We start from the raw sequence: 17,167 nt of genomic DNA on the forward strand, positions 1-17,167 counted from the left end.
ACTTACTGCCAGCCACTGAACACCGCTAAGCAAAAACGGGATTGTGAGATGGCTGTCCAAGCCTGCACAGGTACCCTCCTGGGAAAGCAGGGAAAGTCAGCGCTTCTCCACACTTACTGGGGCCTCTGTCACTGCTGCTGGACTTGGTGTCCCAGCCAGAGAAAGGAGCCAGGCAGCCTGTGCTAGCCTGATGGGTCAGCCGTAGTCGTGGCCATGGCAGGGGGAATTTCCTGCAGTGGTAGCAGGGCCTGTGGGGTTTTGTAACATCGGTGTCATAGTGCACCTCCTTCAACCCTCCAGGGTAGGGGACCCCCTCCCAGAGGCCCTTCGCAAAATGTTTGCTAAAACGACACAAAGGTAACATTTACCTTACTGTTTCCTGTTCAAGGGGCATGTACACAGACTGGAAGTCGTGATGGGAAGCACATCTTGGGTTGGAGGTTTTGTGATTTTAGGCGGATACTCATGAGGGGTAAGTTCAATCTGCCCTGTTAGACGTGCTCAGGCGGCTCCTGTCCTGTCAGAGGTGAAGCAGCTTCCATGGACGCAGGAAGGGCTCCTCCTGAAGGCTTGCGGGTCGTGTTGTGTACCTGTCATTTAATGCCAAGCACAGCTGAAACGCTGCCACATCAACATCTGTGACGGGAATACACTGGTGCCGCGAATTTACCACGTGCCTGGCACTGGCCTAAATCCGAGGCCTGAGCTGACTTGCTTAGCTCTCACCACCATGCCATGGGTGTTGTTATTGTCCTGTCGCAGATGAAGAAACCCAACACAGAGTGGGTCAGCACCTGTCCACTTCCACCCAGCTGGCACCAGGGCGTGGCATGCTGTGCATGCCTGGCAAGGCACGAGCGCTCTGCGGGGGATTTCTTTCCGCGACAGAAGAAGTCGCCAAGAAGGCTGGTGTCACCCCTGGGCTTGTCCTCGGGACTATTTGGAGGATCCGCTTTCCTGTCAACATCCCCTACGATAGCTGTCATTCTAGACCCAGAAAACATGGTCCCTTTGAAATGAACTATTTTGTAAAAATCAATGGTAAAGGCACCGATCATGTAAATAGTTTTGTTATTGTTATATTTTATTATTTATTAAAAATCACAAAGTCAGAGAGAAGCTGAAGCATAAATTTTACTTATTTATTTAGTTATTTTGGTTTGTGCGAATTGTATTTGTCTGTACTTTCTCTTTGCTTCGTTACTGGGTTTAACCAAGAGTTATTTTTACCAACCCAATCTAATAATAAGGTTACAGAACTAATCAGGCTTCACATTTTCCTAAGCAACTACCACCCCCATATGGTTTCCAGCTTCTCCCATCCACTGTTGTTATGATTATTATTACTATTTTAACCCTTTTGTGAACTGTCCCCGTAGGATCTTCTGAAGACAGCCTTGGATTTCCACAAACTGGGAAAGCTGGAGTTTAGTGGCCTCCGAGGGAATGCCCTGAGCCAGCAGGTCCAGACAATGTACGAGGAATTTCAAGAGATGTACAGGGTCTTCGCAGAGTCCTCCGATGACTGCCTGGACCTCCAAAGCATGGTAGGGCTTGAAAGGGCTGAATTGCAAGCTTTGTCTCTTTCTCACATGCCTCTTGTCCATAGGGTTTAGGTAGTTACTTGCATTTTTCCTGTGCATTTTCTTTGGCTTTGTGATCCCAGTGGTTTTATTAATTATCCTTTGTGTCAGGAGAAATTATTATTATTCCTTGTGTCAGGAGAAATATCAGGGAGAGAGGGCCTTTTCCAGCTGCTAATTGCTCTGGACTAATGACACCCCGGGTTTCAATGATACCCAGGGTTTCAGAGATGCTGAGGTGGGTATGAGATGACGGTGGGGCTGGGCCACCCTGTGGCTTCAGAAGTTTTAAGCTAAGTGAAATAAGCCAGACCCAGAAAGACAAATGCTACATGATTCATTTACACAAGGCATCTCAAATAGTCAAATTCACAGAAGCAAGTAGAATGGCAGCTGCCAGGGCAGGAGGGGACAGGGCAATGGGGGTGCTGGTGAAAGGGTACAGAGCTTCAGTTGTGCGCGATGAATACGTTCTGGAGATCTCATGTAAGTCATGGTGACCATACTTAACAATTTGAAGCACACTGTGTTGTACACTTGAAATTTGCTAAGAGGGTAGATCTTAAATATTCTCACCATAAAAATAAAAAAGAAAATGGTAACTATGTGAGGTGATGGATATGTTACTTAGCTTGATTATGGTGATCAATGTATACGTATATTATAACATCACATTGTACATCTTAAATATATACAGTTTTTATTTGTCAATTATACCTTTGTAAAACTGGAAGAAGAAAGTTGTAAGCTTCCAGCAGAGCCAGGTATACCTGGACAGGTTTTTATTACCAGCTTGGGGAGGGAGGGGGATGTGAAGCCTCAGCCTAGTTTTTCTGATCAGAACCTAGTTCCCCACAGAGTACTTAGGATGAGTAAAGGAAAAGGGGCCAGTGTGGAGACACAGAATGACATTCCCTGAGAAGGGACTGGCAGAATTACTGGAGAAGGAATTTTAGGAGTATGTGATGGAAAAGGAGAGAGAAATCAGGACAGGAATCTGCTCTGTGCAACTTTAGACAGAACTAAAATCGGGGAGATCTTATTGGCCAGACCTAGGATGATTACCTCTTTCTAAAAATTCCATTAGTCAAAAGTAGGATTAAGAAGTGGGCTGCAGAGCTAAAAGGCAAGCTGTATACAATGTGTTTGCTACCATGTAATAAAACAAAACAAAAAAAATCCTGTGCACAGGGAAAAAACTACAAAGAAATGTACCATAATGTCAATGTGGCTGGGTTTTGATAGTAGAACTATACTGTTTTTCTACTTTTTTTTTGTTTTCTTTTTTCATATGCATATGCATTACTATTGTAAAACAATAACAACAAATAATTCCACAAATTAGATATCTGAGTTAACAAAGTTTCTCTGAAATTGCTACGTTCTAAGAAGGAAAATGCACTTTGGGTTGCCAGATAAACTACAATAGTTTGAACATACTAAAAAAAAAATTCACTGTTTATCTGAAATTCAAGTATAACTGGGTACCCTGTATTTTTATTTGCTAAATTTGGCAACCTTAGTAACAATGGCTAGTTCCTGTCTTAATCATCCAGAAGAAATAGTTTGTATTAGTTTAATTAGCTGACTTTCCTGCTAATGGCTAGATTAGTCTGAATACACTGAAAAAATAGGATTTGGACTACTTTCCTAGGAAGGAAAGTAAGGGTAATGTTGGAGTAGCCCCATTGTAGGGGCTATTGCTGCTGAGATGGTGTTTGGGGTACTATGAGCTGGTATTGTGGGTGAGATCGAAGGGCCTTCAGGAAGAGGAAGAAAGACACACAGAAGGGGCTGAAGGGACACCAACCTCACATTTGATTTGCTTCACCATTCTGCCCAGAGCCCCCAGGTAAAAATGCTACAATAACAGAGTCACCCTCCACATGGATTAAAAACTAAGTCATACCATGCTGAATTTTAGAAAATTAAATTATTGGTATAGCCAGTTGAAGTGCAAAGGTTAGCAGCAAGGAGCATTGTGGGACTGGCTTTCAGAAAATCATGTTTTTCTTACATACATATGTGGTGTGTCCTCAGGACTTTGAAAATGGCATTTCCGAATTTAACCGGAGAGTGGAAGATCTTGACCAAAGATTGGGGACGATCTTTATCCAAGCTTTTGACGATACGCCTGGTTTGGAGCACGCTTTTAAGGTTTGCACACGTGGAGTAGGAGCCACCCCTGTCCTGGATACTCCCCCAACCTGCATCAGAGGACTGTAGGGAAACCCTTCCCACTGTGTTGTTCCTGAAAATATTAATTATACTCATTAATCTGGTGGAGAGGGACACGAGTGTCCTAGGGCAAGAAAGTGCAGAATTGGGATTCTCAGGCTCATTGCACATGCTTTTCTGAAAACATGACAACGTAAAACTACTTTTATTTTTTCTTCTTCTTCTTTTTTTTTCTTTACATTGCACAAGACTGAATAAAACTACTTTTAAAGAGAGTTTCTTCTGTAATGCTCTTCTTAGGCGACACACCTTTATCCATAGGGTGACCATTAAATGTGAGAAAGTCCACTGTAGTCACCATCCCGAAGCCACAGCTCTGCAATCCGTGGCCAGCGAACCACTGCTGCGAGGTTGAATCAACCTGCGAGAGAAGAGGTGATAGGTTTCAGGCATCAGTGACTAGAATAAGACTTGCGCTCTGAGCCCTATCTTGCCCAGATCAGGTAGTACAAAGAGTATGGAGGGGACTGCTTGGGACGATGAGTAGATATATGGCTGCACAATTGAGAATGCTGAGTCGCGGAGACCTGGTGGGGTACAATAGGTCTTCTATAAGCTACGAAGAGGCTCATTCTCTAAGCAGTGGAAGTTACGAGGAAATAAACTTTGGTTCAATAGAGGAAAAACATTTCTGTCAAAGCTGTTTGAGACAAAATGGACTTCCTGGACAAGAAGTTAAGTTTCCAGTCACTAAAAATGTCCAAATGTAGACTTTGTGAGTGGTGGGACAATTGTAGAAGGGGCTTCAACTCTGAATGGGTGGATCCACGCTATTCTAGAATATTGGGTAACCCCGATGTGCCAGGCTTCATTAGCAATCATCAAGTATATATATATGCTACATATAATAAATACCTGCTGTTGTATATAGGAAGACTTTTGGGATTCCCCTTTCCAATCTTTTGAATTCTGAGGAAGGGGCTTACAGTTTATCTACAGAATGATCCTACATGCCATTAACTGTCATGGCTAGTGGAGACTCTACCACTCAGATAACTTGTGAAGCTGGAGCTCCATTCATGTGTTGAGGAAGCTGAGCCTCACCTATCCTGTAAATCCCTCTGCACCAGGGATTTCAAGGAGTCTTCAAAGGAAGCCTCACATGTATTCTCAAGTAGCTCTGTCTTTGGAATCATTGTGCATCTTTACTACATGTCTACAGCCTCCCTTGGAAATTTCATCCACCCAGGAAGGTGCTTGAAGGAGTCTTACCATTGCTCTTCTGACAATTCCCACCATGAAAATGTCTGTGTTTGTGCCCAAGGGCATTTCTCTCTGGGTTCCAAAAATTCCAGTCCTTGAAATTTTATGGTGGAGTAGGGTTCTGGGCAGAAGTAGAGGGAGACCTTTCCAACTTTGTGTCTGGTCCCCAAAGCAGCACTGCTTGTTCCCAGAGTCTCAAAGGGCTCTCACAAAATCAGATTCTTTATATTCTGACCCTGACTCCTCTTCTCAACAGGGCTTCTAACCAGCCCATGGGAACCATCCAGTCTTCTCCTCCTGCTTTGTTTCTCTCTTTTTCGTCATCTCACCACCAAGAAACCAAAGCCCCTCCTTCTTCCTTCAGCCAAAGCAAAAGCTCCAATGCATATAAGTTCATGCAAAGAAGTTCTCTTTCAGGTTGAGGAGTAGAGCCAGAGAGACCACCTGACTCTGGATCCTCTGTTGCTGCTGTTAGATGGTCCCACTACCAGGTGTGCCCTCGGTGGACATGAACAGACAGGGCACATCCAGGTCAGAGACCTGGAGTCAGAGGATGCAGGCTGGCCACAGTGGTCACTTGGTGCACATGTCTGTACCTTCCCAACAGGAAGTGGAGACAGATGCAGAACTCAGTGGAGACCCACTGCCTGTGCATCCATCAAGCCAGAGCTACTTTCTACTCCAGAGATCTGGGTGATCATTTTGTGGGCAAGAGGGAGGTTCTAGAGCCTTCAACGGAAGGCTCTTAGCATGTTTAGAGAGTCTTTGGAGTCATTAAAGAAACCTGGCCAAACTGTTGGACCTGGAAAACATCTGAATAGGACCTATATGTGGCTCTTCTCTGCCCTGGACAATTCCCCATGACATTCCCTGAAGACCCAGGACTTCTCAGAGCCATCTAAGTTCTGAGTCCATGCCACCAGCCCCTGGAGCTTGCCCTTTCTCCAGGCTTTGAATGTCATGAAGCAAAATGGCCCAATGTGAAACGAGGTGGTAGAAGAAAGAGCATGAGGTCTTAGACAAATGGGGTCCACTCGGCTTCTGGGTTTAGGATATGTGGATATCACTTTATATTGTGTCTCTTGTACTTAAAGCAAGCATTGGAAAACTTATTTCTTCAAAAGACCAGATGATAAATATTTTAGACTGTGGGCACATATGTTCTCTATCATATATTCTTCTTTTTTTTTTTTTTAAAAAACCTCCTTTTTGAAAATGTAAAAACTGTACACTAAGGCCATGGGCCAGGTTTGGCCAGGTTTAGACGTCCACTGCTGTACTCTGTCAACACCTGACTTGAAACACAAAGTGGAGATGAGAAGTTATAATGGAAGGCAAGTTCAGATGCAGTGTACTAGTATATTCTAAATGTGACTGGAGTCCTATATGGGCTCGTCTCAGGGCAGCATCACAATCAAAGAAACACAATCCAGGAACCAAAAAGTAATTAACAGCATTTCATGGCTCGATTCTGCTGCTCCAGGAAACAACACCAAGGGTGTGGAGCAGTTTAATGCACAGGAGAACATCTTCGGACTATCCCCAGCACCACTGCCATTCTCAGGGCAACTGCTCCCTGAAACATTTCTCTTATTCCCACTCTCAAAGCTTAGCCCTCCAAATTTCCCCGACAGCCAGCCCACTTAGCGTCTTCCTTTTCTTTTCCATCATCACCTTCCTTCTGTTTTAGGTTTTTATTGTGTAGCTCAACTTAACCTTTCTACCATCCTAGTTTTCTGTTTGTTTTACTCTTTGTCCAGATTTTTGCAACAAAAGAGAGCTGGTAGGTAGCCCAGCAGGCAGGAGTCCTCCTTTAGAAGCAGAGGAGAGGGGAAAGACTGTGAATATCCACATATTAATGATCACCTGTCCAGCCCCGCTCTATTACATTGGCTGGCATACAAAGTAAAAACCAGGAAACAAGATCTATGTAATCATAGAAAGATTTAATCTGTAACTTCTTTTCTCTCTTACCTCTGCCCTCTCTATAGCTGCTGGACATAGCAGGAAACCTCCTCGAAAGACCACTGGTAGCAAGGGATGCATCTGATAAATACCTGGTCCTTCTCCGAATGTTCAGCAAAGAGCTGGATGCGGTGAGGATGATCTACAGTCAGCATGTCCAGGAGGAGATAGAACTTGGTAGGCTTGTTGCAGGAGATTTTGATGGGGAAGCTCTGTTACTGGGAAGAAGAAACTCACCCATATTAAGTTTGTTAAATGTCCATCAGTGGGTCTATAACATTCTCCAAGAAGAGCAAGCACAACCTTCTTGCTTGAAATTCCAGACCGTATTGGGTGATTGTAGAGTTCACTGAACTGTGGATTTCCCTGTATCTGGGGCTGAGATTGGCAGGCTGACCTAGAAGGGTGCAGTGTGGACCACCTCTGGTCAATTGAGACTTTGGCATAATGTATGAGTTGACCCTTGATCACTGTCGCCACACTGACTAATCGTCAACATACCTCAATTCCACCGTAGATTTTCACATTGAAGGGAAAGTTCCTTATCCCTTCAGTGCCGTAGTAATCGTGCTTCTGGTGGGAGGAGCCCCAGGAGCCTGCCCAAGGGCAGTACCGTGCCACTGCGTGATGTCTCCATTTTTATTACAATGCTTAGATGCCCTGACTTATTTGTTTGAAAGTCAAAACACAGGTTCATTTAAGTTTTAGAAACATTTCTTGAGTCCTTGCTGTATGCAAGGCATGCTCGTGGGCACTGTATACAGCGGCAGGTTGGGGTAAAGAATAAAATAATTAATCCTAAAAGGTGGTTGTTCATAGAATGTGAGTAGTACCGGGCTTGAGTTATAAGGAAAGGTAACAAAGTAAGATGCAGGTGGCTGGGAGATTCGAGCCTGTGTTTATGGAGAAGGTGGTCTGAATCTGAGTCCTGAAAGTTGGGAGATTAACAGGAAAGGAGGGGAGGCAAAGGCCCCCAAAGCAAAGACACAAGAGGATGTGGAGGTGCGGGTCGGGGCTGCCTGCAGTGAAACAAGGAGCACTGAGGGACATCAAGTCAGCCACGGAGTTCAGGGTCAGCTTGTGAGGTGCTCTGAGGCCGTGTTAAGGGATTTGGACTTCATTATTCAGGCAAGGGGAAGTTATCAAATGTTTTTAAGTAGCTGAGTCACAGGACCGCTATGCTTACAAATGAGTTTCAGGGTGAGGTCATTAGGAATTGCCAACACTTAGAAAGTCATTCCCAGAAGATCTGTCATCACTCAGCTTTTTGTGGGATTATCCTCATGACTTCTTCTTCTTTTTTTTTTTTTTTTCTCTTTTTCCTTTTCATTTTTTCTTTGAGACAGGGTCTTACTCTGTCACCCAGGCTGGAGGGCAGTGGTGCAATCATAGCTCACAACAACCTCGAACTCCTAGGCTCAAGCGATCCTCCCACCTCAGCATCTCAAGTAGTTAGGACTTCAGGCGTGTGCCACCATGTCCAGCTATTTTTTTAAAATTTTTTGTAGAGATGGCATCTTGCTGTGTTGCCCAGGCTGGTCTCAAACTTCTGGCCTCAAGGGATCCTCCTACCTCAGCCTCCCAAAGTGCTGGGATTACAGGCATGAGCCATAGTGCTCAGCCTCTATCCTCATGACTTCTTACAATCAAATAAGGAGTTTGAAAATTTAAATGCCTTCAGAGGCTGAATTGGTTTTCTGTTGCTTCTTAACAAGTGGCTGCAACCTTGGTACCTTATAATGACACCCATCTTTCAGCTCACAGTTCTATAGGCCCTAAGTCCTGCATGGTGTTTTGGGTTCTCCACTCAGAGCATCCCAAGGCTAAAATTGAGGTGTTGGCCATGCTGACGTTGCATCTGGGGGTCTGGGGCAAAGCTCTATTCTGTTGGTAGAATCCAGTTCCTTGAGATGGTAGCAATGAGGTCCCCATTTCCTGCCGGCTGTCAGATAGGGCCACAGTCAGCAACTAGAAGCCACCTGCATTCCTTGCCACAGAGCCGCCTCCATCTTCAAGCAAGCAACAGCACATTAGATCCTCTCATGCCTCAGATCTCTGCCTTCCTCTTCTTCCACGAGCTGGAGAAGACATTCTGCTTTTAAAGGGCTCACCTGATTAGGTCAGGCCCACCCACAACCCTCTCCCTTCTGCCATAGGACATAACATGACCACAGGAGTGAGATCCCATCATGTCCAAGCCCCACCCACACTACAGGGGGGAGGATTATGCATGGGTGAGGGTCCTTGGGGGTCACCTTAGAATTTGCCTGTCACAGAGGATAAGCAGGAAATGAAAATAATGGACCTGGGCTGAGCACGTGACCCCGGGGAATGGTAGAGCCCATGGTGGGAAAAAGGAAGTGGCCACTCTTGAGCTACAGTGGCTAGTTGCAAATGCCAGCTGATTTTTGCCAATCTTCTAATGTTACCAGAGAAGCTCAAAATGAGATTTTTTAAAAAAAATGAATTCTCACATTTGTTAAATCTTGACAACTGATTATAAGTAAATGAACCCAACGTATGAAGTACAGTAAAAATATCTAGGCTGCACTCACCCGGGCCAAGTGCTCCATAATCCACATGGCCTTTCTTATTCATAGCCTCATGGAATTCTCATTGGAACCTTGGAAGTTAAATAAGCAAGAAAGATTAACCCATTTTATAGAAGAGAAAACTGAGGCACAGAGAGAATAAGTTGCCTGTATAAGACAGTATTTCTCAGTTCCGACTGTACAATTAGAATCATCTTGAAAGCTTTTAAAAATATCCATGACTGGGCCCTGCCCACACTCATTACCAGAATGGCTCAGGCGGGGGGCCCAGGTCCCTTGATGTGTTTCTGTTTTTCTCAGGGCCACTCTTCCGTCCTGTTCAGCAGAACTTCCCAGGAACTCCTCAGCGTGAGCCTGGGGTGACTTTAGTCAGGAGGTAGATGAGACAGAAGTGGAGAAACTGGCAGGAGGCGTTCCTAGGGCGGAGAGGGCTGGGGACTCCAGCCTGGCTTCAGTCTGGTTGTGCCGTGTCCCCAGGCTTCTCCCCGGTGCACAAGAACATGCCGGCCGTGGCTGGGGGCCTCCGCTGGACGCAGGAGCTGAGGCAGCGCATCCAGGGTCCCTTTGGCAACTTCAGACGCATCACACACCCGTGAGTATCTGGTTCCCGGGAGGCAGGTCTGTTTCAGGCTGCTGTTCCTGTCTGGATCCTGAGTGCTGTAGACACGCAGCTCACTTACACGGGGCCTGAAAATCGTCTTCGTGTCTTTCCGCTTCCAGCAGGAGACCAGACACCGACGGGCCAAGCACCACGGATACGCCGGGGCCACTGAGCAGATCCCTTGGTGTTCGGGGGGGCCTGGCAGGACACAGGCTGGCTCCTGTGGCTCTGTGGGATTCGTTTCTGGAGGAAGATGAGTCAGGGATGCCAAGCTCTGTGGGGTCCTTCACAGTGCTCCCTCTCACATAATGTCTCTTTGCTGCTGAGGCCGCTGGAAAATAACGAAGCCCGGTGTTTCCCAGAGTACGGTGTGAGGACCCCGTGTGTGTTAGGACCACCCTGGGGCACTTGTCAAAGACGCAGGTTCCGGGGCCTCACTGTCACCTGCTGAATCCGAATCTGGGCTGTGAATCTCCTTCTTCAACAACCTCTCCCTGTGGTTCCCATGGTGACCAGGTTTGGAAACTGTTGGCTTGCTGCACGACTGAGTCCAGAAGCCGAGAGAGTTAGAGGCTTCTCAGCCGCTCAGAGTGAGCAAGAAGAGCTGTTCGCACTGTCTGTTTAGGATGCTGCCTAAGGAAGAGCAGTCTTTCTCTGACTCCTCTTTCTAAAAGACTTAGCCGTGTTGAAAACACCCAGTTTTGGAAAACACAGCAGAAACAACTGGAGTTTGGTCATTGGAATCTTGGACTTTTTGGAGTTAGTGCCTTCCACTGCACTTGTCCCTGTGACTTCCCTAACCCATGAGGAGACGGGCCCCATGCGAGAAGCCTGCTCTGCTCCGGCCTCGTTCTTTTCCAGATACTGAGATCTAGGGGTCGTGGGGCTTGTGGAAATGCCACAGCTTGTGAGGAGAGAGAGCCCATCGGTCTGAAGCACTTTCCATTGCTGTGTCGCAGACGCGTCTGCCCATTCATCACAAAAGGAACCAAGCTAAGCGACTGGGGAAGAAAATGCCAGCAAATCCAGTGTTTTCTCTGCAGGCGTGAGGGCTTACGTGGAAAGCTCCAGGGATCTGGTGGAGAAAGCCTGTGTCGGTTTAAAGAGCAAATGGATTTTAAAGAATCTTTGCAATAAGCTGCTTCATTTTGCTGGCAGGACAAACAAAAACAGACCTCCACACAGTTAGCGTGAGGGTTTCTGAAAATTAAAGATACTTCGCCTATTTTCCCAGGAGCTGGACCCTCATTTAGTGTTGGAGCAAGTGTCAAAACCAGGGGACACAACTGTGGGTAGCAGTGCCTCGGGCCAGACTCTGCTCACGGTCCTCTGTGCTCCCCAGCATTCCTGAGGAAGCCTCTGAGTGTGTGCGTGCACACGTGCATTTGCATGTATGTGTATGTGCATTGCATGTGCACACATTTGGGGGTGAGAGGTGGAAGGGACTCTCATATAAATGTGTCAAGGAGTGGAGGAGTGGAGGTGTTTCTGATCACATATCCTAGATGAATTTCAGAGAAGGGAAAATATCTTTATATATATGTATGTGCATATATGCATTGGTATATATATATATATTTGTATACATATATACGTAGGTGTATAATGTCATATGCAGTCATGCATCTCTTAAGACAGAGATATGTTCTGAGAAAGGCATCGAAGGCAATTGCATTGTGTTAACATCATAGAGTGCACTGATACAAACCCAGATGATGTAGCCGACTGCACCCCTAGGCTATACAGTACAGCTTATTGCTCCTAGGCTGTACAGCTTGTGATTGTGCTGGAGGTGATGGTCATGATGTTATGATGGCTGTGACGTCACTAGGCAGTAGAGTTGTTCAGCTGCATTGTAATCTTATGGGACTACTGTCATATACATGGTCCATTGATTGAAACGTCATTATGTGGAACATGACTCTACATAAATTAATAGTTTTTTTTTTTATTAAATACAGAAAACTATATTATCTAGAATTTTTCTTTAATATTTCAAATTCCTTTTTATCCTGATCTTTGAAGGCCCTCATTTACCTTGGGCATGACTGGTACAGCTAGGTGAGGGGTTGGTGGAGCCATAAAAAGGTTATGAGATCTCTCTCACCTGTGGGGCCGCCTGCGTTTTAGGAAGTGCAGATGACCTCTAGTGGCCAGAGGAGGATGTTCGGGAGGAAGAATGCAGGCTCTTTTAGGTGCATTAAGAAACACCAATCCAAGAAGCTATTCACTCTCTTTATTATAGGTTGCATTTTGTTCCTCAGATAATTATTTTGATTTCTTCTAATTCTATGTCATTCTTTTCTTTTGTACGGATAGTTGCATGGAATCTGCCGAAGGAAGGCGAATGATACAAAAATATGAAGACATGCTCTCATTGCTGGAAAAGTAAGCAGCCTCTGGGACTGTACTGTTCTGCAGTTGCATAGCCTCCATGATGCCTTTTGCAGTTCTGAGTTTGTGCAGCTTCCTCAGTGGCTCTGAAATGTCACTCTGTGTTGTATGTTATAACCATGATATTTGTGAATACAATATTTCTGGGTTGCAAACACAAGGTCTCCGGGGAATGCAGCTCTAGTCTAGAAACAAATACCTTCCCAATGTAGTTTTGCTGTGTGTATGAGCTAGGAGAAATGGGGTGCTACTTATGGCACCCCAACATCGGAGTCCTGGGAAATCGCATTGGCTGTTCACTAAGCAGAAAGCAACAGTTCGTGCTGCACAAAGAGAAAATAAGTTTTAAAAATACTTCCTGTATCTATGGAGAAATCATAAGAATGAAAATTTTATATGAGCTTATAGCTGCTCTTGCTTCCAAGCAGAGTCTTTCGGGGCCGCAGGGTCTAGAAGCAGCCGTGGGCTTGCCCTCTCCCTCTGCCATTTGCTCTCTCTCCTGATTCAGGAGAGAAGGGTAGGGAACATTATGGTTGTGCTTACGACTATGCTTAGCATTGCTTTACACAAATCAGTTGGTGGCACCTCCACTTGCCAGGAGCACCCCATGCTCCACCCCTTTTCCCTTCCAAATAGCTTCAAGTCCATCCACTCCTTGTTCTCTCCACCACCAGCGTCTTGACAAGAGCCTGGAACCTCTCTGGTCTGAGCTGCTGCGGCAGCTTCCTCATAGGCCTCCCTGCCTCCAGGTCTGGGCCCCTCAGTGCTCACACCATCACCAATCCAGTAACGCCACTGCTCCCCCCACCAGCTGGGAGACCTTTCTGCGGTCCCTCTCGTCTCCTTAATGTGACATGGAAAGCTCTCCCCGAGGTGGCCTTTGCCTCCCCCTTGCCACTCCAGCCGCAGACACTATCTCTAGTCCTTGCTCCTAGCGCGTCATGCCGTTTCTCACCTCTACCTTTTGCCATGCCCTTGCTTCTGCCGGGAATGCTCCCTCCCTCTTCACCAACCAAGCTCTGCTCATCCTCGGAGACTCAGTCAAGTATCACTCCATCACCTCTCTTATGACACCTGCCCTGATGGTCTCCTTGTCGTCTTCCACCCCCCCCCCACCTCTGCCATTACATGCCTAGTGCCCCGTACATTTCTTTAAGATTGCGCTTGCTGCATTGTTTTACGACGATCTGTTTGTCTGAGATCCCCACCATCAGCTACTTTTACCATGAGATATCCATTCATGCTTTTATCCTCCGAGCCCAGCACATGGTAGGCGCTCAGTCAGTGTGTAATGGCTGAATGGTCAATGACCACGCACGGGCTGCGTGAAGATTAGCGTGAGAGCAAATCTTCCCCAGTCACTTCTTCCAACATCTACCAAGAATAGTCACGACTTCCCTTATGCCCCCAAAAGACCCCATGCAGTCTCTCTTTCTACTCTCCTCTGGTTTAAGCTAGGCCACCTTTAGAAAGTAGTGGTTACCTGCCGGAGCTCCCACAGCCTGGCCAGGTCGATGACTAATAACTTCTTCAGTTCATGTTATAGATCATGACCAGGCACTGGAGGCCTGGGAGGGTGCTTATGAGGTGGCTGTTGTCTTTGATCCTTGCAGGTATGAGACAAGACTTTATGAGGACTGGTGTCAGACGGTATCAGAGAAGTCACAGTACAATCTTTCCCAACCACTGCTGAAACGTGACCCAGAGACAAGGCAGATCACTGTCAACTTTAACCCACAGGTCAGTCAGGTGGCAGTAGCTGCTGTTTGGGTTCCTGAAGAGTTCACTTTAACTCTGCTGATTTTAAAGGCACAAAAGCTTTTTATAAGAATATGCAAAAGGTGTTCAAAAGAATTTGCACCCTGGATTTATCTTGAGGGGTAAATCCTGGGGTATAGTGTTTTCTTAAGTTGTCCATGTCTACATTTTTCTCTAAGGTTGTGCAACTTACTTGCTTTCATTTTACACAACAGGAAATATTGCAAAGTATCACTGACCATTTAGTGCCAAACATAGCCCAGTGGCCCTTCCTTGAATACTCACTACATATGAAGGCCGTTTACTAGACACCAGAGGGCCAACCAAGTACATGTAAGACTTGGCTCCTGCCCTCAAGAAACCCACTGTTAGGTGGGAGCCAGAACCTCAACGTGCAAAATTCTATCTTCATTAGATAGCATTTAATACATCCAACAGGAGTAGCTTTGGAAATAAGACTCTAGATTAGTGGTTCTCAATTGGGAGTGATTTTGTCCCCCTGGAAACACTTGTTCATAAACTGGGAAGGGGTGCCAAAGGCATCTAGTGGGTAGATATTAGGAATGTTGCTAAACTTACAATGCACAGAACAGCACCCCACAACAGTTACTTGACCAAAAATGTCAATTGAGAAACTCTGCTCTAGATAGTCAGAAAGGCGGAAGACCAGCATAGACTATAGCAGCCAAGGAAAGCTTAATACTGAAGAAAATGATAGCCAAAGGTTAGTCCATATCAGGAAAAACACCACTCAGTTTTAAAAAAATATATTGGCCACATTGAGGTAAAGGCAGTCACCTACTTCTGCCTTGATGGCATGTTCTCCAGGAATGCATTGTAGACAGAACTGAAAACCAAGCCAATGGCATATTAAAGTCTTTTGAGAAAATTGCAGTTTAGGTAGAGCATTAGTTCCCTCCCCCTGGAATCTAAGTCAACAAGGGAAGTTAGAGAATTCATTGCTTCACTTTGGCAAGATGTGAGTCTATTGTTTAACTCACTTAACTCCTTGAAGCAATTTTATGAGCATTCTCTATGAGCAATATGGAATACTAAATGCCCCAAAAGATGACTGGATTATCAACTAGGCCATGGTCTCCATGTTATAATACAGTAATAAGTCCTTGGTGTGAGACCATACATGGTCCAGTCTTGAAGATGGACCAGCCTCCTCTATAGACTCCAAGGACAAAGACTCTATCTGCTCCAGTGTGTAGCACATGGTAGGTACTTTATGGCTGTTTGTAGATGATAGAGGGAAAGAACAGAGAAAAAAGGAAAGGGTGAGAGAAGATAAACACCTAAACAATAATGTGAGTTGAGGGGGGACAATTACAAGCATAACAAGTCAAAGAAGAGCCACCATCACCCCTTGACATACGACTGCAAGCAATGTGGCCATAGCTGAGCTATTAAGAATGAACCGTAACACACTTACCCACCTAGAGGGACGTGAGCAGAGATGGGCTCCTCTGGGGACAGGGCAAGAATTATATAAGTTAATTTTTTAATTTATGTAAATTATTTTAAATGCCCTATTGTTGGACCTTTAAATTATTTTACAGTTTCATCAGTCTGCATTTCATTGATTCTAGGATGTACTTTTTTTTTTTACATATTTATGTCTATGAAATTGGCATGTTTGTAGTTTAATAGATCACATTTTTTCTCTCTTCTTTAGTTAAACACAAAATAATAGTGAATATTACAGTTGATGACATCTTAGATTGCGTAAAATATGGCATAAATAATGCTACAATAAACATCCTTAGTTACTGTTGCATCCATTCTTGATTATTTCTTTAAGATAGTGCCTAGAAATGGAATTTCTGGGCTAAAGGGTATTCACATTCTGAAGCTTTTCATGTATATTATCAACTTGTTCTTCAGAAAGATTGAACTCAGTCATTTTCCTGCCAACCAGATATTATTCATTTCTTCAAGTAGTTTCTAGCCTATTGAACTAAAAACAGTATATCTCAATGTTTTATTAATTTGTATTTATTTGATTACAAGTAAAGTTGAACTTTGTCATGTGTTCACTGGTTGCTTATATTTCTTCTTCTATGTATTTCTCGTTCATGCCCTTTGTCCATTTTCTAGTGAAAATACCCACTCTTCCTTTGAATTTTTTAAGATATTCAGAAAATATTTGTCAGATATTAAGAAACTGGCTTCGAATATTTTTGCCACTTTAAGTTGACCATTTTTTTATGTGTATGATGTTTTATGCACAAAAACTTTTATGTTTCACTTTGTGGTTTTATGTTTGGAATGGCCTTCTCTACCTCCATTATTATATCAATAGCCAAGCATATTTTATTTATTTATTTCTATTTATCTATCATTTATTTCAATAGATTTAGGAGGTACAAGTAGTTTTTTGTTACATGGATGAATTGAATAGTGGAGAAGTCAGAGCTTTTAGTGTACCCAAATAGTATACATCTTACCTGACAGGTGATTTTTGTTCCCTTACCCACTTCTCACCTCCCCTCTTCTGAGTCTCCAAAGTCCATTATCCCGCTCTGTGTGACCTGAATACCCATTGCTTAGCTCCCAGTTACAAGTGAGTACATGTGGTATTTGTTTTTCCATTCCTGAGATACTTCACTTGGGATAATGGCCTCCAGTTCCATCCAAGTTGCCGTGAAAGACATTTCATTCTTTTTTATAGCTGGGTAGTACTCCATGGTGTGTGTGTGTGTGTGTGTGTGTGTGTGTGTGTATACACCACATTTTCCTCATCCACTCATGAATTGATGGACACTTATGTTGTTTCCATATCTTTGCAATTGTGAATTGTGCTGTGATAAACATACGAGTACATGTTTCTTTTTTATAAAATGACGTCTTTTCCTTTGGGCATATAC

General features: G+C 44.6%; 1 protein-coding gene across 1 annotated transcript in view; it reads left to right on the forward strand.

Moving 5' to 3' along the window:
* DNAH9 (dynein, axonemal, heavy chain 9) overlaps positions 1-17,167 on the forward strand; it is a 313,557-nt gene that overhangs the window by 24,597 nt on the left and 271,793 nt on the right. Inside the window, exons 7-12 of the mRNA XM_012653931.1 lie at positions 1,380-1,547; positions 3,624-3,740; positions 7,016-7,166; positions 10,019-10,133; positions 12,462-12,530; positions 14,150-14,276. Of these exons, the coding sequence (XP_012509385.1) occupies positions 1,380-1,547; positions 3,624-3,740; positions 7,016-7,166; positions 10,019-10,133; positions 12,462-12,530; positions 14,150-14,276 (747 nt within the window). The remainder of the gene's footprint in view (positions 1-1,379; positions 1,548-3,623; positions 3,741-7,015; positions 7,167-10,018; positions 10,134-12,461; positions 12,531-14,149; positions 14,277-17,167) is intronic.

Source organism: Propithecus coquereli, unplaced genomic scaffold (genome assembly GCF_000956105.1).
Source record: "Propithecus coquereli isolate 6110/MARCELLA unplaced genomic scaffold, Pcoq_1.0 Scaffold435, whole genome shotgun sequence".
NCBI lineage: Eukaryota > Metazoa > Chordata > Mammalia > Primates > Indriidae > Propithecus > Propithecus coquereli.